This window comes from Protomyctophum bolini (genome assembly GCF_963924005.1).
Source record: "Protomyctophum bolini genome assembly, chromosome: 12".
Classification (NCBI taxonomy): Eukaryota; Metazoa; Chordata; class Actinopteri; order Myctophiformes; family Myctophidae; genus Protomyctophum; species Protomyctophum bolini.
Genome location: NC_137873.1, coordinates 27,629,386 through 27,653,287, shown reverse-complemented (window position 1 = coordinate 27,653,287; position 23,902 = coordinate 27,629,386). Strand labels below are relative to the sequence as shown.

At 41.2% G+C, this 23,902-nt stretch overlaps 1 protein-coding gene across 1 annotated transcript; it reads right to left on the bottom strand.

Annotated features, from left to right (window-relative positions):
• Positions 1 to 6,409: 6,409 nt before the first annotated feature.
• Positions 6,410 to 16,229, bottom strand: cahz (carbonic anhydrase). The gene is made up of 7 exons (XM_080778756.1): positions 16,070 to 16,229; positions 14,886 to 15,083; positions 13,129 to 13,247; positions 12,134 to 12,226; positions 11,678 to 11,740; positions 10,958 to 11,113; positions 6,410 to 8,098 (listed from the first exon to the last, which is right to left on the bottom strand). Exons 1-7 carry the CDS (start codon positions 16,098 to 16,100, stop codon positions 7,967 to 7,969), a joined length of 792 nt encoding a protein of 263 aa, XP_080634882.1. The 5' UTR covers positions 16,101 to 16,229; the 3' UTR covers positions 6,410 to 7,966.
• Positions 16,230 to 23,902: the final 7,673 nt, after the last annotated feature.

Here is a 23,902-nt window from a genome sequence, read left to right as displayed (position 1 = left end):
CAAACAATAAAATCTTAAAATGGATTCTAAAACGTACTGGGAGCCAGTGGAGTGCAGCTAAAATGGGAGTGATGTGTTCATATTTCCGGGTTCCTGTTAAAAGTTGTGCGGCAGCATTTTTAACAAGTTGAAGGCGGGAGAGGGAGGCTTGAGTGATGCCGGCGTAGAGGGCATTACAATAGTTAAGGCGAGTTGTAATAAAAGCATGTATCACTCTCTCTAGGTCCTTAAAAGATAAAACTTATTTGATTTGTGATAAAAGCCTCAAATGATAAAAACTAGATCTAACCACAGCATTTATTTGTTTATCAAGTTTAAAAGCATTATCCATTTTAACTCCTAAATTGGAGAGCATGGGAACCACAAAGGGTTGAAGTGGGCCCAGGTCTAAGGCAGGAGTGTTGATGACACTTGGTCCGAACATTATTACCTCAGTTTTGCTTTCATTTATATTTAAACAATTTAGGGCCATCCAGGCTTTAATATCTTTTAAACAATCAAGGAGAGGGGATAGGGGGCTGTTGCTATCTCTATTTAGGGGCATGTATATTTGGGAGTCATCTGCATAAAGGTGATAGGAGATTCCGTGTTTTCAGACCTGGAGCACACCTGTCGTTGATCCAGGCGACAACGTCTGCGTCACACGCTCCCCGTCTGGAAATGGAATGTAAGAGCAGTTGCATGAACTCGCATTCTATGGATAAGGGGGTTAACCTCAAATAATTTGCAACAGAAACTCAACTTTTTTTTCATAAACTGTAAACAACATACAGTATCAATAGTCATAACAAATCCCAGTGGTGGAACATATTGAAAAAAGCTAAAATAGGTGATGGTACCCTTCACAACCTAAATAAGGCAAAATGTATAATTTAAGTATAGCATGTGATGTGACAAACTAGGGGGTTTTCATGAAACGGGGGAAGAAAAGCTCACCGCTCACTGAAAACCATCAAGTAGAAACGGGAGGTGCATGGAACACACTGTACTGTCTGTAAACCACCTATTAAGTAAAGCATGCTGGAATTCTGTGAGCTTGCAGCCCTAAAATGGATATTGATGTCCTGTAACTGCTGCAGTCTACTCGCACAGAAACAGATAAAGAGAGACAAAAGGGTATGGGTTCAGTCTGTGCAAGGACACACAGCAGCTGCTACTTTTCAACTGATTATAATTGGCCAAGATCATTAATTATGTTTTATGTTTTCAACCTCAATGCTGAGTCTCTCAGCAATATCATCTACAGTACCGTGTTGAAAGTGTTGTGTTGAAATCGGATGGATTTTGAAGCAATGTGTTCATGCATTACAAAACCTACCGGTACTTATTTTTTGACAAAGTTCTATTTTTGACATGGACTACCATCACATTCTACATTGCAGTATTGAGTACTTTACCATCGCTTCCCAGTCAGAAGGATGCACTGTACTTCAGTGTAAACACAGACTCAACCAAACATGTGTGTACCATACTGTACATACTGTACACTCTGGCAACCCTGTGACAAATAAGAGGGATCCTGTGGGATGTTTAGTGTCGATGCAACCATGTATTCCACTGGGAGCTGTCTGGGGAGCAGGTTGTGGAAGACAGATGAGCTTCATAATTTTAGTTGTTAAACAAAATCTGAATTATCTTTGAATAACAAACCTTTGCATGCAGCATATGTAAGTAAGGTGAAATCTACAAGCTTGTAGATCGGCTACTTTTGGCATGTGCCAACATACGTACCCAGGGGTCCCTCCATACGCTTTTCCGACCAGTCATTGGTCCGACATGCGGAAAACGACCGGATTAAGGTTGGCGAACATGCGTTAAGGTTGGCGACCGGATTTAGGTTGGCGAACATGAGTTAAGGTTGGCGAACATGCGCTGCTCAGTGCTTGCGGTTATGCGGTAGTTATAGGTTGTCGGACCAATACAGTACACATTCAACCAATGAAGGCCTTACTGTCAAGGTCTGTCTCTCCACAGACCATGTCAGCCCTGGCCACTCCCACTTTCCATTCCACTCACTCAGTCCTGTTTACTCACCTGTCTCCAACTCCCTTGTCAGCCCACCTGTGAACACTTTGACAATTTACCTGCTCCCTATATAACTGGACTCTTTACAAACACTCATTGTCAGAACATTGTCCCTGAGCTGTTCCTCAGGGACGATGGTCCTGCGGTTCTGTTTCTCCTTGAAAGGTTTGCATTTTTACTCTAGGACCTAAGATATGTATACGCTTCATTTAGCGGAGAATATCTCAACTGTTCTTGGCTAATATGACCGCTGCAAACAACGTGGGAACTGTGAAAATGTCTCTATCCGGGGCGAAATAAACAGAAATGACCACACCAGACAGCTACTTCAAACATGGCTCTATCTTCTAAACCAATGAAGGCCTGTGGTCTGATAAAAATGTAATGGAAACATACATCTAAGTTTGATTAATTCGGATATGGTGGAAATGAATGGCATTTTTAGATTCTGTCTGCCATCATAGAGCACCGAAGTCCTGACGTCACTGTCGGTAGAGGGCGTCAGTCCCCAGGTTCATGTATTTTTTATTTGCATTATAATCCCCATAGGTGGATTTGAGATCTCTTCATATAAGAACTGCGTTTGAAAAATAAACCGATCACCCCGGCCTTTTCACTCATATGGATATGAAGCATCGACTGAAGGTGGAAATGTACAAATATACCCAAAGAGTAACAAAATAAGCATTAGAAACGAGTCAAATAACCCAGAGACTACATTTCCGGGTAGGCGGGTGGCTGCATCTGCCTTGTCGCACAACATAAACTGAATGTTAATTATGTTTATTTTTATTTTTATTTTATTGATATTTAATGTTTCGTGGTTAGTACGACTTGAGTCACCACCAGCTGAGCTTATGTCAACGAGGAATCTCAGGAACGCAATGTGTTGATGGCTGGGCGGGACGTATTATTAGCAGCGACATTGCCTTGTGGTTTCAAGGCTTTTGCGGCCATATTAATTCCATTTTCTCCAGAAACTGGCTGTATCAAATATTAATGAACATCATTAACGACACACAGCCACCCCCCTAACAGAAAGGCCGGGGTGGTCGGTTTATTTTTCAAACATAGTTCTTATATGAAGCGATCTAAAATCCCCATATGGCGATTTCAATGCAACTAAAAAAATACATGAACCTGTGTGCTGGCGCCCTCTACTGAAAGTGACGTCAGACTTCGGTGCTAGTCTATTCTATAGCTCCTTTAAATGTGTCAAATAATGTAAGTATAGATGAAGAGTGCATCAGAAGAGAGAACTACACAGTATATATTTGATATATTTATACTGTTCCGTTTCAATTTAGTTCCATTTTCACTTGTTTATCCTGAGTTCTCTCGTACAGGATGTATAAGGAGCTGGGGAGATCCCTGATATTAAACAAACAAGCTATTTAACACTTAATTTTACGAAACTATTACTATTAACACCCCCACCCACACCCCCTTTAAGCTGTGCTGTGATTCACAGCACAGCTTCATCGGGATAATACAATTTTTAAACCAACATTTAGCGGCGTAGCCATTTTGGCACCTTTTGGCTGGTAATCCAGCCTGACAGTGTGTTGCGGGTTCGAGTCCTAATCCCAACGACCTTTGCTGTGTGTCACTCCCCCATCTCTCTCCCTATTTCCTGTCAAACTACTGTGTGTACTCAACAAAGGCATAAAAAGCCCACCAAAATGTCTTAAAACAATTAAATAAAAAGTAATTTCAAACATATCAGGAGAAGTGGTGATGCAGGGTCAATCACTCAGTACCAGAACAGACCCCAGTACTACACAACCCAGTATCATCAACAGAGTGCCAGTATCAACTTGTACCAGTGTGTAATCAGCTTCAGCCTGTTTCTCTCCCCTCCCTCCCCTCTCTCTCTCTCTCTCTCTCTCTCTCTCTCTCTCTCTCTCTCTCTCTCTCTCTCTCTCTCTCTCTCTCTCTCTCTCTTCCACTCCATTCCTGTGGTCATGGAGATAAGACTCAGCTCCCACCCAACCAGACTCCACGCAGAGTTGCCCCTCTGTGATACTGAATGATTCACTCTCTCTCTCACACACACACACACACACACACACACACACACACACACACACACACACACAGCCCGTAAATAACAAAAAAGGAAGATTCTGTGTCGGCCACTGACCACACAAGCAAGGCAGATAAAGTGCTGGCAAGGCACCCAGTGATCCATAATAACCACTGAAAGACATAAAACGATACACAGACACACCTAACCAGATAATGCACAAAACATAAACAACAAAAACTGTCCAGTGACAATGTGACAATAAATCTCTTGAATCTTGAATTTTGCCTGTTCTGGTTGAGTATTAAGGCACTCTGCTCAGTCTGCTGCCCACTGCTCATGATACTTAGCTTGATGTACAAGTACACCCCCTGGACATGACGCTAGTATGTCGCAGGGACTTACCCCCAATCCAACGCTTGATGCTGAGTGTCAAGCAGGGAGGCACTGGGTCCCATTTTTAGAGTCTTTGGTATAACCCGGCTGGGGATTGAACCCCGACCTCCCAGTCTCAGGGCGGACACTCTACCACAAGGCCACTGAGCTGGTTTAACGTGCACATGGAGGTCCTCAAACGCTACCGCACCGCTCTCCCATAGTGCATGTTATCTCATCTGTCACATTGTTTTATTCATTTCTCTGCTCAGCTCCCATGACCCACATCAATGGAGCTGAGGAAAAAAGAGTGAACAGAACAGACAGAGAGGAGGAGGGCCACACTGAAATATTGTGTGTGTGAGAACTGTCCCCAAAGACCGCTCAACCATGCAGAGGCAAACACAAAGGCCCCTGGTATTATAGACACCAACAAACACACAAACAACCTTATGTAAGGCCTGGCACAGACGGCTAATGTGGGCGTGAAAAATACAGTAGATTCCCCTCATACAGTAATTCAAATAAAATGTAATTTAGTTATATGAATGTGTACACACACAGTAAAACCCTCAGTGTTCATTTAACTCTCAGTGTTAATTTAATTTCAGTAATTTGAATACAAATAGGCCTACCGTGTCATTACTTGCATTCCGCCACTCTGCAGGCAGCCAGCTAGCATAATGCTAAAGATGATCACTAGTACGAACGTTGTCGTTTGCCGAAGATGACTGATGTTTGAGTTGAAATAGTAACCATTTGTCAGTTGCAGAGTTGCCTGTTTGGATGCTGTAAAGTCAGTGTGCTTGGTGCATGAGTGCGTTATAGTGTGTTATAATGTTCGAATTAGGCCTGAATGCTTGTGTGTGTGAGAGTTAGACAGGGTTTGCTAATCAGAGTATAGTGGAACAGTACTTGCTTGTTTATTTAGTTCCAACTTTATCCAAATTGACGGTGAATGCCGTTGATTACCGGTATCTCCCACAATGTTTGGTTGTTTCTCAGAGCAAATTTCAAAGTTATCCCATCATGTCAAGTCCCATGACAAGTATTTAATTTCTCTATTTAACTATTATTTTCCCAACCAAGTCAGATTGAAACACAGCACACATATTCTCTAGTGGAGAAGCCTGGGTGATATCAACATCAAAGGAAGTTTCACTACAGTTACACACACTTGCAGCAGTGTACACAATGGAATGCACACTTTTCATTTTTTCTGTGTGAGGCCGGATTTACTGTATGTGCGTGCGTGTGTGCGCGCATGTGTGTGTGCGCGTGCGTGCGTGTAAAAAGGAACACTAGGAGCTTACAGAAGTCCCTCTGTTACCCTCCGATATATGACTGACCTTTCCCAGGCAGGTCAGTCCCACATTCAGGACAGATATGATAGTTTGGTGGTCTACTCGTGACCCCGCACGTAGGTTTGCTGCCTGGGGGCGTTCTAAAGGCCTTTGATACATAATTTCATCATGTGATGCTAAAGCTCTGCTTTAAAACAAGGAGGCAATTTGTTGAGGCAGGATTACAGCTGCAGTGAGGCGAGCTCTGTGTGGAGGGGCCACCCTGCCGCTTGTGTTGTTAACTAAATACTGGAGGTGCGTAATCTCCTGAGTTGATTGGCTCTTAGGATGGAAAAGAAAGCTGACTGAGGAAACCATAACAAAAATAGTCTATTTTCTATACCTGCAAGTCATATATTTCCATGATTGAGCGTGAGCTGTTAATGTAGATGTGTTTTTGTTTATTTGTATATGAATTCAAATAATAACGAATATTATAACTGTATTCTTAAATAGTGTATTCTTACTTACTGTATTCTTAAGTAATAGTGATCTTAATTTTATTGCTACAGGATCTGAATAGAGTAGTTGCTATAATGTTGTCCATTATATTATAAGCAGCCGATTCAAGGATTTTCCAGCACATGTGCAGTGTTTCAGTGTTTGTGTCACGTGAGAAAGAATAGTGGCGAGGCCAAAGTTATAGAACATTTCTTTTATTGATAAAACATTTGCAACTATGACAGATTCACACATAAACATGACAATTCTTTTTTTTAATAGTATTTCAAATGCTGCAGTTATGGTGTATAAAACCACACGGGACATTATTGCTCGATAAGAAATGTATATAAAAGCTAAAAAATAACATTCCGCTGGTCTCTTTAATACTCTTACCAATGCATATGAGTCAGCCCAGTTCAACAGAACGTGGCAATGACTTGATCCTCAGTCAGAGAATACAATTTAATGTGAAAAAATACAACATCCACAGACCATGGATGGACATAAGAAATATATGAATCATGTTAATAGCTTGAATGAGTCTTACATAGTATGTAATTCAACCCATAATAATGCAATATGCTTCAAAGTAGAAATGTCTCCACAGTTTCATAATGCAATGCTTCAAATGATGCTTCAATATTTTTTTCATGATTCTTTAAGACGGAATGATACATAGCACTGGGGTGATAGAATGATACATAGCACTGGGGTGATAGGTAGTTTAGTTGTCATAGCTAGTTACTACAAATATAGAACGACGTCTCTCATGGATTCCTTCATTGAAAGAGTTTGGTCGGTTTTGTACAAAAGGCTTCCCATCGATTCCAACAAAGTCAATCTAAAGTCAATGGGAGCTCCATGTTAAGCTGGGTACCATTGTGAGCAGAAGGTATAAATCATTTTATGCAGGGAGGCTTTCTTTAACGCATATTTAATCAAACCTGCATTATCCCAGGCAGCCTCTCGGTGTGAAATGAGTGACCGTGGTCCAGAATCAATATTGACACTGAAAAATAAAGCCTATAGTATACAACCAAACTCTTTAAATAGGTAAGAGACTACTTCAAATTCAAAAGTAGAAATAATTAAATATTGTGTCTGTCGGCAGTATAATTCAGCATGTAATGGAATGCATAGGAAGAACTAGTCAACAAAGGCTTTCTGTTTCAGCATGCTGTTACTTTTGCTCTGAAAGATTATGCTGCAATGAGACGTGAACTAAAATGATGGCTACATTTAGCTTCCGTCTCCCCGCAGAAGACTATGTACTGTTGTGTATGCTGCTGCCTGGTCAATGTTGATGTGACCATGACAGGGAGACAGCCAAACCAAGCGTAATCTGAACATGACGTTCTCATGAGAGATTATGGGCGGCGTGGCGGAGAGGGGGAGGGGGATCGACGAGAGAGAGATAAAGAGAGATGGGGGTGGGGAAAAAGGCCACAGTTTACTAATCACACCAAGGATATAATGGGTCATGTTTTAGATATTTTCTTTTTAGCGTATTATGCAGTGAAAACACACGGCCCGATCTTTTCAGTGCACACGTCTCCATGCTTTCTAATGATCGGGGAAAGATTTCAATAATTGTCTTTGAATGACCGCCAAGATAATTTATGGACTTGTTAGTGGCAGATCACACTGCTAATGGGAAATAACACAGGGGGTTTGACAAGTTTATGTGTGGAAGAGTAAAGAAATTGAAGATGCTTTTTAGGAAGATATACTAGCGAAAGAGCACCGGACCTTGTTAGGAAGACATACTAGTGAAGGAGCAGCGGACCTTGCGTCCTTTCAGAGGCTGCGGAGGCCGATAGTTGTCCACCATGCAGCATGCCGCTTCTCCTTCAGCGTTGAAGAGCACCTTGCGGAACCCGTCCATCTACAGAGAGAAGAAGGCAAGATGGAGGGGACGGGGGGGAAAGCGGGGCAGAGAAAGACAATCTCAGTAATCACAAGTGGGAGCCATGAGGTGGTGCTTTACAGTGCTTTTTATGATTAATATTAAATCTTGGATTAACACTTGAGGGGTTAATCAGAACACTATATGTCCATGGACAGGAAGTGAGTATTAGCTGTATATGCCTCGGTTAAATGATCTAGATTAGAATACTGAAATACAGAAGCAATGACATCTTCATAATCAAGACAGTCAGACATGGCACGTGTTTCATTAAAAAGCACTTTGACCAGATCTAATGGGCAACAATGTCTCATGTACACCTGACAGGCTCTGAGACGGGTGCGTAGGCAGGGCTCAATGTTTTCAGAAAAGATATGCACAAGTGCACAAAGACCCGCACACCGTCTGCACTTGCAATACAAACACTTTATTTAGGCAACGTTTGGGTCAAAGACCTTCTTCAGGCATGCCTGAACTGAAGAAGGTCTTTGACCCAAACGTTGCCTACCGGTAAATAAAGTATTGCAAGTGCAATAGACGGTCTTTGTGCACTTGTGCATATTTTTCCTGACCAGATCTAATGAAAATCCTGCTTTTGAACTGAAAACATTTAATGGCAAGATTACAAGATTAGTGTAATAGTTATAGTCAGTCACCTGTGGGAACTGAAACAACAAAAATCTCGGAATTATTTTCTTAAATCACGTATTTCCCATAGTATCTGCAGAGCCGGTTACAACACACCAACTGCCCTGGAAGGCCAGCTAGCACAAGGGAATGAAGGTCCCATCTCCTGTACGGTACCACACATGGTCCCATCTCCTGTACAGTACCTCACATGGTCCCATCTCCTGTACAGTACCTCACATGCTGCTGCCAACTGAACTTATCTGTGCGGTACACATGCTTCAGCCGTACTCAGCCCCTCCCTCACTGAAAACTACACTGATGTTGCACCATCAGTTACACCACAGTTTCTATTTGGTTTGGTTTTCACTATTTAGGTTTCTTTCTTTCTTTCTTTCTTTCTTTCTTGGCATGGAAACATTTGGGAAACACAAGTGTGTTTGCAGCAAGGTCTTATACTGCAGTGGTCCTTGTCTCTCATTTATATTTAGTCATTGAGCTGTATCATTTAGATAATCTAATTGCTTCTGATAACGTGAAACCAAGAACCCAGGATAATCCAGACAACCATTAGGAAAAGATAGAGTTCACGACTTCTGTTGAATGGGGAATACTGCAGAGGCCTGAGCGAGAGTGTGCGTGCGTGTGTGCGTGCAAGAAAGAAAGAGAGAGAAACAGACTGACAGCAAGAGAGGGAGAGACAGAGAAAGAGTGGAAGCCACAGAGGCTTTCCTTTGTTTTAGTAAGTGCAGAACAGCTCATTAGGGGACAGTGCACTGCAAGTCCTTTAACAGGGAGTGTAAACAAGTCTCCTCTGGGAGCCATTTGGCTGCTGAACTTGAATCTGGGATTTTATTTCCCCTAGCCTGCATACCGGTAAGCAATACATGTGCCCTCTGGATCAGCCAAAAAAATAAAAAAGCATTTATGTCTAAGCTTAGACATACAGTCTAAAGTTATAAGAGGGAATGAATGAATAAAGCATACACAGTATCATGCAACTGTAGTAACACCAAAGGGTGGGAATTTCAATTTTGCTGTTGCAATATCTTTTTTTTTGCCCCACTAGCAACGGTGCGCCAACACTTGCAATGTCAGTCGGCCTGGTTGGATGTATAAGGAGCCTCTAGGGGCCCCAAACCAGAACGTCCCCCAGTGATAGTGTAATCTAACCCAACACAGAATCGATCCGCCCTTCACTTTGGCCCCAAAGGGTTTGTATAATGAGAATTGTTGGCCATACATTTGTAAGTAATTGCATATGCACATTAAAATCACATCTCAATCTCCTCATGATATGTCATTATGTAAGTCATTATGTAAGCCATTATGCGACTTCAATGAGCATGCTACGACTCCTCAATTTATTTGTCATGCATTCCTAGGCTAGATCCACATTAGCCCTCGGCATGCAGCCCTGTTAGCCCTTTGGCTCACTCTTACAACTTCAAATGTGAGCTAACTCCACAATTAGCCCAGGGCTTCCTACAGAGTTTCCTCACATTTTCTGGTTTGTGCTCAAACCCTTGATGTTGAGATTGCTAGTGTGAAACGAGGTTCAAACAGACGCAATAGAAGTTAATCTTTATGCTATGATGACACATTGTAAGTTGCTGTGGACCAAAGCATCAGCCTAGTTAGAGCCTCAGATCTAAAAGTAAGCTTGCATGACCCAGTCACAAGGTCACTCCATGTTTCTATCTGCCAACTATGGCTTTGTGGGGAGAATGTAAGAAAAGGAAGCAAAGCAGATTAAAATGCTGTTTTGAAATTGCATACACTTTTATGTGACCTCGCCATGCAAAAGCAGGTAGACTGCCAAGAAAAATGTCTGTATTTAGCACTGCCACAAATAAACATGTCAGATATTTTATACAGCATGTAATCCAGTTTATGGTTTAGCTTCAGCTGCTGGACTGGATGGCTGATGTTCACACAGGCCATTGAAAAATGCACCACACCAACAAAGTGAAACCAAGTCTCTAAATTAAAAAGCAATTTGTATAGTTTTTCTTTTTTTTAACAGAGCTACAGTATTTATATACCTTGTAATACCGGTATGTGTTATGGAGAGCTCCAAATTAAGGCCTTAGGAACATGAGCAAGGATGCAGAATTGCAGATACAGTAGCTTGCATCCAAGCTGAGCGTCTGTATGTGGGTCTATTTTGACATCAGCACTCTGAGGTGTTGAAAGCAAGACATACGGTACCTGGGCGGGGCTGACACTGATTGCGTCCTTGAGGACAATCCATTTGACACACTCCAGAGTAGGGGGCGTGGTCAAGGACCCATCGTAGGTCCAGTATTCCAGTCCTTCAGGGAGCAGAGTCGCTGTATTAAAGTTAGGAAAGTTGGTCTGCTGTCCCTGTGAAAGAAAGAGAGAGAAATTTGATACAATGAAAGTGTGGATATTGTCTCCTTTTAGCCACTTTAGTAAGTTCGGTAGTTATCTGAACCTGAAAAATGACTTGCCATTCTAGCTGTGGTTTTCAAATGTGCCCAAGACACAAACGACAAGTCTCAAAATGTATTCATTATACAGAATATACCAGATGTTATCACCTGTATCACTCTGTAAATTTATTTTTAGTGCCAAATAAAAAGTTTAACAACTTATTAACAACCTATTTCATACTTTCACAAATTTCCAACAATATCGAAGGAAAAATTAGAAATAGCTGGAAGAAAATGTGAAAAACATTTAAAATGGGGGGGGGGGGGGGGGGGGGGTAATAGGGGTGGTAATAGAATTTACCTCTATTGGGAAATGAGTGTGCATAAAAAAGATTAAACGGATATACGGATATAGTTGTAAATATTGCAATACTGTAATAATGTGTGATTTAACCTAGGCACACCTGGTCTTGTCTCACCAGTATGGACACATAATGTTCAGCATATGTACATAAAGTGTAGCATGTTGTTTTACCTTGCATTTAATGGTCTCCAGGGAATCCAACACTTTCTGCAGGCTGGGGTTGGCAGCTCCAATCTGGCACGCACGCACACACACACACACACACACACACACACACACACACACACACACACACACACACACACACACACACACACACACATAAATAAATAGTTTTAATTTTGTTTTGAGTTTTTGTTTACATTTGTTTTTGTTTTTTTCTATTATAATATAATAATATATAATATATATATATATATATACAATATATAATATAATCGATTAGTCCGGGGCAAGATTCAACATGGTCAGAAAAATAGTTTCAAGCTTGTAGATCTGCTAAGTTTTGACAAAGACTAAAACTAAGGACATTTTCTCTATCATTTAGTTAGTTTTGTAAACACACAATACAGCTTCATTTATAGTTATCAATCTTTTTTAGTGAACTGTAATATCCCTGCATCCTACCTTGAGGAAAACTCCGACCACAGCCAGTCCATCACACTCCTTGACTGCATCACCGAAACTGGCGTACTTGGGGTTCCAGTACACCAAATGGAGCTTAAAAAAGAAGAAAGAAAAGACTGAACTAATATCCACCACAGGTAGCAATCAATGGATGCTATTTAATCTAGTCTAGAGCAATTAGGCAGTTAGGCAATTGGGTCAACCTCTGGCCTTTGTGAAGGTGCACAGCGAATTTCATGATGGCAATCCCATTCCAGCGAGTCACCTAAAACTTGCTATGACACTTTCGTCCCATACAAATACTAACTTTTAGGTTTACAAGAACATTTAGATGTTCTAATCATTAGAACATCTAAATGTTCTTGTGAACCTAAAAGTTACAGGTTACAGGTTACAAAGTTACAGGTATGTCACATTAGAATCTAATGTGACATACCTGTATCATACTATTGGCACTAGTCTCATGTGGTAAGACCCACTATCACTGATCTGTCTGCTACTGTGAGACTACATACATATTACATATACATACATATTCAGGTGCTCCTAATGAGCAGCGGCAATCTTGCTGTTGCAATCTGTGGAGTGTAGTTTTCGAGATGGCAAACAAAAGCTCCACTACTGAGTTTTGACTCAACAGGCACAGACAATGGAGACACATCAGTCCTGAGTCTAGTAACCAAAGATGATCCATGACTCTGCCTGTATCCTCCTCTTTTGTTTTTTATCATCAGTGGATACCGTATATGTTTCCCTACTTCTGGTTGGGAAACAAGAAAATACATTTCCTTTTCCTGAAATGCAGACTGTTCACTGTGATACAGTGGACCCTATTTTGCACCATCAATCTGGAACTTCCTTTCTCTCAAAAAGATTTTTCCCAATGATGTTAAGACACCACAAGACCTGGTAATTAAGACGCGCAAACAGGGCCCATTATGTTTGATAATTTCGTTTTGTTGACTGGTGGCGTTTTAGTGGAGTAGAGCAGTTACCTCGCAGGGAAACTTGACTCCATTGACAGTGTGCTCGGAGCCTCTGTCGTTCCCGCCCCCCCAGTGGAAGTGGAACTGCTTGAGACGGTAGGTCCCTGTGATAGGACCCCCACTCAGGGCTGGAGAGGAAGGAAAGGAAAGGTTAACCCCAACACACACCAACCATACTACTGTACTACCACAACCCTAAATAGCGTCAATCTGTACCCCATTGCACGCACGCACGCACACATTTGTTTTCCCCCTTGTGAAGCAGAATGCCCTCATAATTATTATGACCTATATAATAGATAGAATTTAGCTTGAGCAGACTGTCAAGGATTGTCAGTGGACCTTATTTCAATATGACACAGAGGATATGATCTTGGTATATTCAAAGCATTCCCATGATTATCAATTATCAAGTATACAGGCTTTAAGTTGTTAAACACTACAGTATACTGTAGTTACTGTACAGTATACAGACCTGTGGCCCCACCAAATCCCCCAAACATACACACACCAAATTTCTTCACCAAAATGAGCCGATCTACAAGCTCACAATGTTGTAGATCTGCTATTTTTGCAGAATGTTCCCGGATATGCTCCGTGTAACATATTTTTTAATTCCGGCTAGTTAGTTCCGGCAGCTGCCATGGCTTTTCCCCCTATTTTTATTGTGAAGTTTCTAGCTAAATCAGAGGCTGGTTTGTGTCTCAGCCAACTGCCTAACTGCTCTATTTTTAAAGTTTTCTTTTTTTTTTTTTAAGGCTTTTTTGCCTTTATTTGATAGGGTACAGTAATGTGAAGACATGCGACAAAGGCACGCCGTCAGACTGGATTACCGGCCTAGACGGCTCAGCCGCTGCCCAGGCCAAACTGCACTATTTTTAATCTCCATTGTGATCATGCATATGCTCTAGGAGTGTGCAAAATAGTTCATTTTAGTTTTTTTCATTTCATGACGTCTTCAAGGCATCCTGGCAGGCTGTAGATAATGAGAAGAACGAACGCCCACTGATTGGTTGATTGAATGAGGACTTCATATAGCACCCTCCTAGTCACACCCTCTTTATCTACTGTAGTCTACCACAAAGTAGGAAAGGAAACTGGCACACGTACACTGACAGACCAAAATCACACGCACATTATCTATGAGGGTATAAAGTGCATATTGCATGTGGTTTTCAGTATTCTACATTATTCTGTGTTTGCATGTGCACAGTCCTCCTGAAGTCAAAATACTTTAGGATCTAGCTGGAGTCAGACCTGATGTTGAATGCTTACTGTACACATATTTTCAGAGCTCACTGTATGTGTAGTTAAGCATGACAAAAATAAATAGCTTCTAGTGGCAGTGACTTTTTAATCCAAAGCTAAATTATAAACAGTCTGGTAAAGGTTGAGAGTCAGCGTGAAGGAGTGGTTCTCCCCCAAGAAATGATTTATTTTTCATCAATTGTCCTGCATTTGAGTCTCCTCGCCAGTCATCAAATTAATGATTGGCTTAGGAATGTGACAAAAACAAAACAATCTCCAATCTCAATTAAGGCTTCATGGGATGTGCAATTGATAGACAATAAGTCATTCTTGGGGTGCACTACTCCTTTTATATTTTCTTTATGTATTATATATTAGATATTTTGCATAAAAGGCCAACATTGAGCAAAGTTTGTGTAGTGGAGCTCTACCTATATAAACGGACGACAACAAACCATAAATTGTACGAACACTATAGCACTACTTTCAAATCAAATCCTACACAAGATAGATCTTACTGGTAGTGTCCCCATCGTCTACGAAGGTGACCTGGAACTGGTATCCAGTGTTGACGAGGTCCTTGGCGTCAGCTGCGTTAAATTTCATCTTGAGGCGCTTCAGAGTCCGGTCATGCTGGGCATCGTTGTGGACAATGTCAATGGGAGACTGCTGGGCCCCGTTGCAGATGGGAAACGTTTCAAACCACTTGTGAGGTCCTGAAAATGGCACGATATAAAATGAGCAACTTATTCATGTTTTAATTAAGTAATAAGCACCGATTCTTAGTGAGAGCTTAATGGTGCATTGATACCTGCCAATCAACATTGTAATAAAGGTGATGGGTCGCACACACCAAGACTGCACTTTAGTTTGTATTCACTACGACATCGTTGTACGTTTCGGCTATCCAGCTGAATAGCCGAAACATCTGTCAATCGATGTTGTAGAATAAAAACTAAAATGCAGTCTTAGTGTGTGCGACCAATCACCTTTATAACAATTCTATTGTGTTATAATCTATTGTGTATTAGTTTAATTCTACTGTTGTGTGACCATGAGCGCTGTTGGATTGATTGATTGATTGATCGAATAGAAATTACACAGAGGCCAACCTGGTGCTCACAGGAGCTAAAGAGAATGTCTTAAAAGTGTGTTGAAGAAGGTGCTTCTAGGATCAGTGGCAATATACTGTAGGCTTAAAAAGAAAGAGGAGATCTGAGCATCTGAGGTAAAGTTGAAACAATGTTTATTCTATGAAAAATGACACCATGTTCTGGTCTTCGTCAGGGTGAGAACTGATGAGACCTTAACCAGTCGATATATGTTGGCATTTTTTTTTATAGAATAGCCCAAACTTTCTTTTGATGTTACCCTCCTCTCCTCCTCTTTCTGATTGATTGAATACTTTATCAATTAGACAGAAATGTAAAGCACGAGGTCCAGTCAGACATTTAGGCTAAAAGGATAAAATATTATAAGTTATGGGGACTTGTTTCCATAACTCCATACTACTTTAAATAATCAAAAGAAAAGTATACAACAATATTCAGTTGTATTCTATTCCTGCAAGAATGACAATTTGGCTAATGCAGTATAAAACACAATAACTGTGTTTTAAGTATCAGCAAGTTGCTGATTGCATTATCCATCAAAATAGCATCCAAAAGTCCACTCCTGTATACAGTCTGTCGCAGTGTCTCACCATTATCCGGTCCGTAGCCCCATCCAGACATATTGGCTGATACTCCAAATGGCCTATTGGAAAGAAATGGCAAAATAAGGTAATCCAACTTTAAACGAACAGAAGAGAGAAACTTAAAGAGTCCAATGATGATCTGCTTACAGACACCTGCAAACAGAGAGATGCTGTTGGGCTTTATATATGAGAGCCCTGGCCCCTGAAGTAGCCTTATCACACACCTCCAACCTGTGTGTGTGTGTGTGTGTGTGTGTGTGTGTGTGTGTGTGTGTGTGTGTGTGACTGTGTGTGCGCGCGCACACACACACACACACACACACACACACACACACACACACACACGTGCATCTAGCTGTGTCTCTCCGTCTGTATAGGCTACGGTATAGGCTACGTTATTGGCGAGCGATGTTTTTCAATGAAGTTGCAATCCTGAAATATATATTTATTTTCTTATAGGCCTAGCTATAACCACATCGATAAACTGACCTCGGTTATCCCTCGTCGGTTATCCCATCCCGGTGTGGACTGACAGCCGTATAGTAGCCTGAAATGAATTATGGTGAATCTGGCTCACAGATGCTCGGATGCTCCGGAGCCCTGTGCGATCCGCACAGACACATGCGTGATCCTGATCCTCGCATGCTAAGAATAGAACGGGCAATGGATACAGCGCTCCGTCCTAAATCATTTGCTTTTGCATCCACATAATGTGCTCTCCTCGCCACTCAGCTGCTCTGTATCGCGTATTCGACTGGCCGAGTCCGTAACGCAGCGCTGCATCCAGCATGCCAGACGGCTGGGGATGTGATGATCGTCTCCTCTAAGACATGTGCAGCGGGCGTCGGGTCACATTACTGGCGGTTCGCGAGTGTAGGATAGCGGTACTCCAGTAGCAGACTGGCTATTCTATACGCTACTGCTAGTCTGCTACTATATGGGCTATAGCCTACTCGTTTTCAAGGAGCCTGCCGAGACCACAAGAGGTGAACATCAGGTATCTGGCCAACAATAGTGCTCAGTTGATTTTAATACTAAATGAATACCTACATATAGGCTACTAACTATTGGAACTGTGGAAGACTATTAGTACTATACTACCATGGACTTAAAATAACATACATTATGCAGAGGTCTAGGTCTGTTGTTTGTTATTCATTGAGGATACATGTATTTTTGCATTTTTGTATTGAGTTTGTGCTTGAAATTTACAGTAATTGTACTGTAATTCTGCAAACTGTTAATAAATATTTCAATCAATCAATCAATCAATCAATCAATCAATCAATCATTGTAGGCTACATCATGTAATCAACCTTATTGGTAACCTCAGCTGGTCCCACCATGCTGAGCAAATCACTTATTAAATAATACTTTGCTGCCATCTTGTGGTTCAGAAAGAAATAGCAATGATAGCTGTTATGGAGATTTTGCTGTGAGTTTACAAAAAGTGACTGACGTTTGCGCTTTACAGCCAGGAATACACTTTATTGTGGAAAGCAGTTCACAAAAACGCCTCAACTCACTCAACACAGGAATACGGAGGCCGGATGGATGCACTAATTTAAACCCATCATGGTTAGGAAAAAAAAGAAGAAATCCTTGGGCTAATAACAGCCATAGCCAATCAGAAATGTGATGAGGTCATCACATTTGGTCACCTTAATGTTTATTCTCTTTCCTTATTATTTCGATGTAATCATGGTGAAGTCAGGTATATTGGCTGGTAGCAGTGCATCAATTATGGGATTTTTTAAAATGATATAGATAGGGGCAGGTATTAAAAGATCTTCTTCCTGCTCATTTTCTTTCCTTTATGGAAAATGTAAAAAACTAAAGTAGTAATGCAATGATAATCATGTAAAACCATAAATGAAACGAAATAAAGAAATATGAACATGAACATTTGGACCAGTGGCTATGGCAGAATTTAGACGAAGGAGTGTTTTTCGTGCAAAGCTAATGCTTGGAATGGATTCAGAATCAGAATCATGAAAAACCCCTAGTTTGACAAAATGTTGTCTTATATAGTTATAGGTTGTTAATGGTATGGTCACATATAACTGTCGATAACTGGCATTAAACTACTGAATTGCGTGACGTGGCCCCCCTTCCAAATTGAAATGTATGGTGATGGAGAGCATGTGGAAAAAATGTGCTTTTGTCACGACTCAGCCATGTCCACATTTCTCTCCCTCGCTATAGAGTGGCAAAGTGAGTGACAAAGTGAATTTAATGTTGTTTAAAGTTATTTAATGCAATCAAATAGGACTTTTCTGTTTGGATGTATGAGCTGTCAAGGCCAGAAAGTAGTTTTTTTTTTTTGACACTCAGTAGGCGTTCCAGCATAACTTCCGGGTATGATGATGATGTCACACGCATACCATCTATATGGCCTAAATAAGGGCTCTTCCAACAGGGGGCCTGGGAGTGAGGCCACTACGGGGTTGCCACCAAATCTTTGTTCATTTTTACATTAGCCACTTGAACCCTATAGCGTCTCTATTCTGAGGGAAACATTAGTCGCGCCTCACATTGTGTTATTCGGCAAAGAGGTTTGGTGTGTAGGGGAAAAAAAGAGTGAACCAAGTACAGAGAGAACGCTGCTTCATCATCGCTCTCTCAGCTGAGGGGGTCCTTGTACTGAAAAATGTTGAAGACCCTTGGCCTAAATTTATAGATTTATTTTATAGAATAGCCTCATGCCTGTAGTTCTTCAATTTGTCACTGGATGGAGCCAACGAGCAGAACAAATTCACAGCTCTTCCTCACAGGGTTGGTGATTGCAATTAGGTTCGGTTTCAGAACAGAATAAAAAATGACACCCGTGTGAAGTGAGGAGCGGTACTGTCTATTTGGTCAGACACTATGACGTAAAATTGTCTATTCATTGTCAATGGGAATGCAATGTTTGTATAGGACAAAGTTTGTGCACACACACTAAAAGCTGGATATAGGAGGGGCTAGAGCCCCTCAAAAACAAAACTATTAACTTATTATGAATAGAGTGCCTACAGTCTGGGTTTGATTCCCGCTGGGGTGCCTGATGGAGGGGAAAGGAACTGGTCAGTCCGCTGCCCCCCCAGGTTGGCAGAGGAAGTGTAGTGCCCAGGATTACATTAGATAATTGACACTTGAAAAAATGGGTTACAAAATTGTGTGATAAAAATGTATTTAAAAAAAAGGAACAGAATGCCTATAGGATGCTCTGGACATGCAGGATACGACATGGATCAGGCATTTCTTCCAAAGCATTGACTTAATCATGGACTGGTATAAAGTTGGTCAACAAATGCCTGGTCTTATTACTCAACCAAAACAAATACATGGCATAAAAGACACACCGTCCATAGGCTATAGCTCTCTTCCATATTCTGGTACTGGCCCGCCATTATGCAATCCTTCTAGGATCAGAGGAACATTGTCTTGGCAGTGGCATTGCACTGTCACGGTCCTGAACCATGAATTGAGGCTTTATTATGTGGTTTCAGTCTTGTAAATGGCTTTGCATAAGAGCATCTGCTAAATACCTGATATATAAATATAAAATGAATCCATACTATACAAATATATTGGAAATTAGATGCTTTACCTACAGTTCATGCAGGAAATCTACAGGGATCCTGAGAATAAGACTATAACATTAAACAGGGTCCCAGAGTTAAGATCACTCCGGTTCCCATTCCAGGGTAAACACTTAACTTATTTAATGTGCATACTGACTTGACATTCTGAGATGTGTGGATCCCAGGACTGCTGTATAAATGCACATTGGGGACCCCGATAAACCATAAGTCAAACTGTAGTGTGTCGGCCTAGACCATGTGTAGCAGAGTGGCTCTCAGCCTGATGGATATCCCTTTGGATTAGTGGTTAAGATGTTGGCTTTCCACGCAAGAGACCTCGGTTCGATTCCTGGGTGGTACACGTGCGCAAGGAAATGTAATTAATGCAAAAATATAAAGAAATATGCAAAAACTGTTAAAAAGTATCAAAAACTGCACATGGAATCATGTTTGTGCATGCACATTTGCTGTAGGTGGGTCAATTTCAAACCTTTATTTTTTGTATTTAGAGGCTTTTATTTTTATTTGGTGTGATTGCTGCTGTTTCCTGGAGCATATCCCTCAACGCTGATTCTCCATTATTTTAATCACATGCAGGTTCCCCTCCTGCCGTAATACTCCCCCGAGTTTAACGGTATAGCCCAGCCAATCAGCGGGAAATGGAGCTTTGAAATGTTGCTAAATGAATCTCTTTCACTGCCCAGATGTTTCCTTCATTAGTCTCGAGTGAGACAGAATGACTGGATGGAGTGAATGGATGAGCCAGAAGGGAGAGCGTTGGAGTGAAAGGATGGATTTAGCGTGTTAATTTTCTCTTTCGTTCAGCTGGCTTAATTGTTTGTTGTTCATGAATTTCATCATGCGTTTGTTCGTTCATTTGTTTGTTCGTTCGTTCGTTCGTTCGTTCTTTCTTCGTTCACATGTATTCATTCATTTAAAAAAATCATTCACATATTGATTCATTCTGAACCAACTCATTTTCAGTGGAAACACTGAACTGGTTCAAAATTAGATGGGGAAAAAGAACGGAACCAGTTCAACCTCTGTGGAAAAAGTAGCCTCATTTATTCACTCACTCACTCACTCACTCACTCACTCACTCACTCACTCACTCACAAGATGAAAGAAAATAATTGCTGACTGCCTGACTCGTAATTTGTTCACCCGTTGTTGTTGTTGTTTTTGTTACCCAGTGAATGGGTGTCATTGAGTTCATGCTCCATTGGGTGAAATATCACAGGATGGCTCTGTAAGACCTAAATCAAATGAAGGACACCAATAGGATGCGGCCGTAGGCTCAGATAAAGTTCTGGCAGTGGCTAAATCATCTGCTTTGGCTCCACATGCCAATCCCAATGCCTGAACAATGTTAACCTTAATGAAAAGGCTTGCACACAATGCGTCACACTAGAGAGGAAGCGTTCTACATGGAAATTAAATGAAGGGAACATCAGGTGACCCAACCTTGCAAGCCAGTCGCAAATGAGCCAACAGAATTTTGAACAGCTAATAATAACTAGCCAGTGCCAGACTTACTTGTTTTTCCTTTATTCAGTTACATTTGTTATACTCAGGCCTCCAGGCTCGAATTGTTGATGTGATGGTTCACCCCAACTCTACCATGCTCATACGTACTGTATGTTCTAAGGCAGGCTAGGCTACACGATGAAATGACTGAGGGGGCAGTTGGAAATGGCAAGGAAGCACATCAATTTATTTTTCTTTTTTGGCTTTTCTGACTTTATTGATAGTATCAAGTGAAGACTGACAGGAAAGAGGGAGAGAGAGACGGGGAGAGACAAGCAGCAAATGTTGTCATGAGGGGCCTCATCCCCCACCACAGCACGGAGGATGTCATCGCTGCCACATGCTATGATACATTCATATTTCTCATTCATCAACAGTGGGCTAGCTGGTGTGTTCGCTGGCTGAATTAATTCCGGTGCCCAGTCATGCAATTTTGGCAGTGTCTTCCCATATGGAGTAAAGCAATAAGCAGGACGCATCAAGACTGAGACGGGAAATAGACGGCAAACAATATGAGAGAGAGAGAGAGAGAGAGAGAGAGAGAGAGAGGAGCAGTAGACAGATCAAGCTACGAATGCAGGACAGACAGAGAAAACACAGGTATGCCAGAGAAGTGAGAAAAATAGATGCAGACAAGCAAGCAATCAGACAGATAATTAGTTTTGCAAACAGAAAGACAAATACAGGCATAAAGTAGGCTACTTATTACTACAGTACAGGTCACAGTGCACTCTATTAGGGTGGGCACACTCTCAACACAATATCAATCAAATGCATCCACCAGGATAATAATTACTTATTTAGGACAAATGTCCTATAAGCTTTTAGCTTGTTATCATAACATTACCTGCTGCATAGTTGGGAAGCATTGCTGATGCCAGCCAGTTTATTGCTGCTAGGGGAGGATGCTGGCGACTGACCGTTTATTAAAGGGAATCTAATTTAGTGTATTTTCTAACTGCCGCTTTTACATTTGAAAGGCATGATGTCTGCTCGTAACCTGACGCTGCCAGATCCAAGAAGCTTGCTACACAAATTTGTTTCACAGCTTATTGGGATCTGGGATCTCGGGAGCAAATTCGATGACAGGGCTGTTCCTTTTTTTCAAGATACTTGGTAGATGATTGGATGGACCGTCTGTCTATCACCGTGTGGGCGTGCAAACACAACCAATCATATTGACGTGTCTATATACGTAGCGTCACATCCGGTTTCACACATGTCCCGCCCTTAGCTCACACTGATTGGTTCGAACCACGAGTGGTTTGGCGTTAGCTCAACTCCCTGAGAGATCCCAGATGGATGTTGTGTTGGGGAACATGGTTACTCAATACCGCCCCCAGCTGGCAGAGTCAGGTTAGTCTGCTCGCCCAGCTTGCAGATTATGCTCAACTAGTCTTTATATTCAGATTTAGCACCTAACCTAGTAGCTACTATATGATGTGTTGTTTCCTCACATGATCAAATACTGTACAGCAATTTTCATTACATATCTGTGTTTGACTAAAATACCAAAGGAAATAATACATTATGATAGGGTGGGCAATATATCGATATGATATCGATATCGTCATGAGATCGATAATGTCTTTATCACTCAAGCCCTAATTTATACAATTTTTTACAAATTCACAATGTGATGAGAGATATACAGTACAGTACTGGACACATGACGTGACTAGAAGATTATGACACATGGAAAAGAACAGAATTAGTGGGAACAACACAACATACATCTCGTATCATTGTGCACAGTCGTCAGTCTATCTGATAAAATAGTCGATGGCCATGGCATCAAGTGTATCACTATGTGCTTACGCAGAGAGAGTGATTCCACACATATACTGGGTCAAGCAGATCAATGTAGTGTATATAATAAAGTAATAAAGTATAATATTTGTCTTTTAAATGTTGTTGAGTGGAAGCCATTTATTCAGTAATACTGATAATCGAGTAAAGTACAGAAAATGCAGTGTGCTGCTGGCCTTTCTTGGAAGTGGGGAGCCGAGCCATACAATATTAGTTTCCCATACACTAGAGACATAACATCCACAGTGTCATCTCAATTACTGTACTGTCATCTTATCTTCTGCTTTAAACAAATAATGACGTTACAATATTTGGCAGCTACTGTATTTCACAAAAATCCTCTTTAAGAGTTAATGTTGGCGACATCTTGTCTTTCATAGTTGAACATCTGAAGCCACATAATCTCAATTTACCTGCTTGTCTGGCAAATCAGGGGGTATTCAGGATAGATATTAGAAAATCATGAGTCAATTAAATCTAGTGAGACCCGGGACAAATCTTATGGAAAAGAGAGGGGGGTGGAAATGAGAGCGGGGTGGGTGAATACGCTGAAGCTGTTAATACTTTTCATTGGTTCAATATTTATAAAATCAACATACTGTACACACTAAACCACTTACTTTACCCTTAAAAATCTAAAATAGCTTGTAGATCAGCTATTTTCTACTTCATGTGACACCTTAGTATGACCCCTCCCCCCCTTTCCGTGCTCAGCCAATCAAATCATCGCTACACAAACACACAAAGCTGGGTATAGGAGTGGCTAGCGCCCCTAAAAAAAATAAAAGAAAGAAAGTAGAAATACAGAGATACAAGGTTTCTGTCCCAAAAAAACACACAGGTAGGTAGGAAGACAAGACAGGCTGCAGCAAATGAGAAACAAAAAGCCATTAAGACAAGGAGGGAGGTGAAGATAACCGAGGATAGACTGACAGGC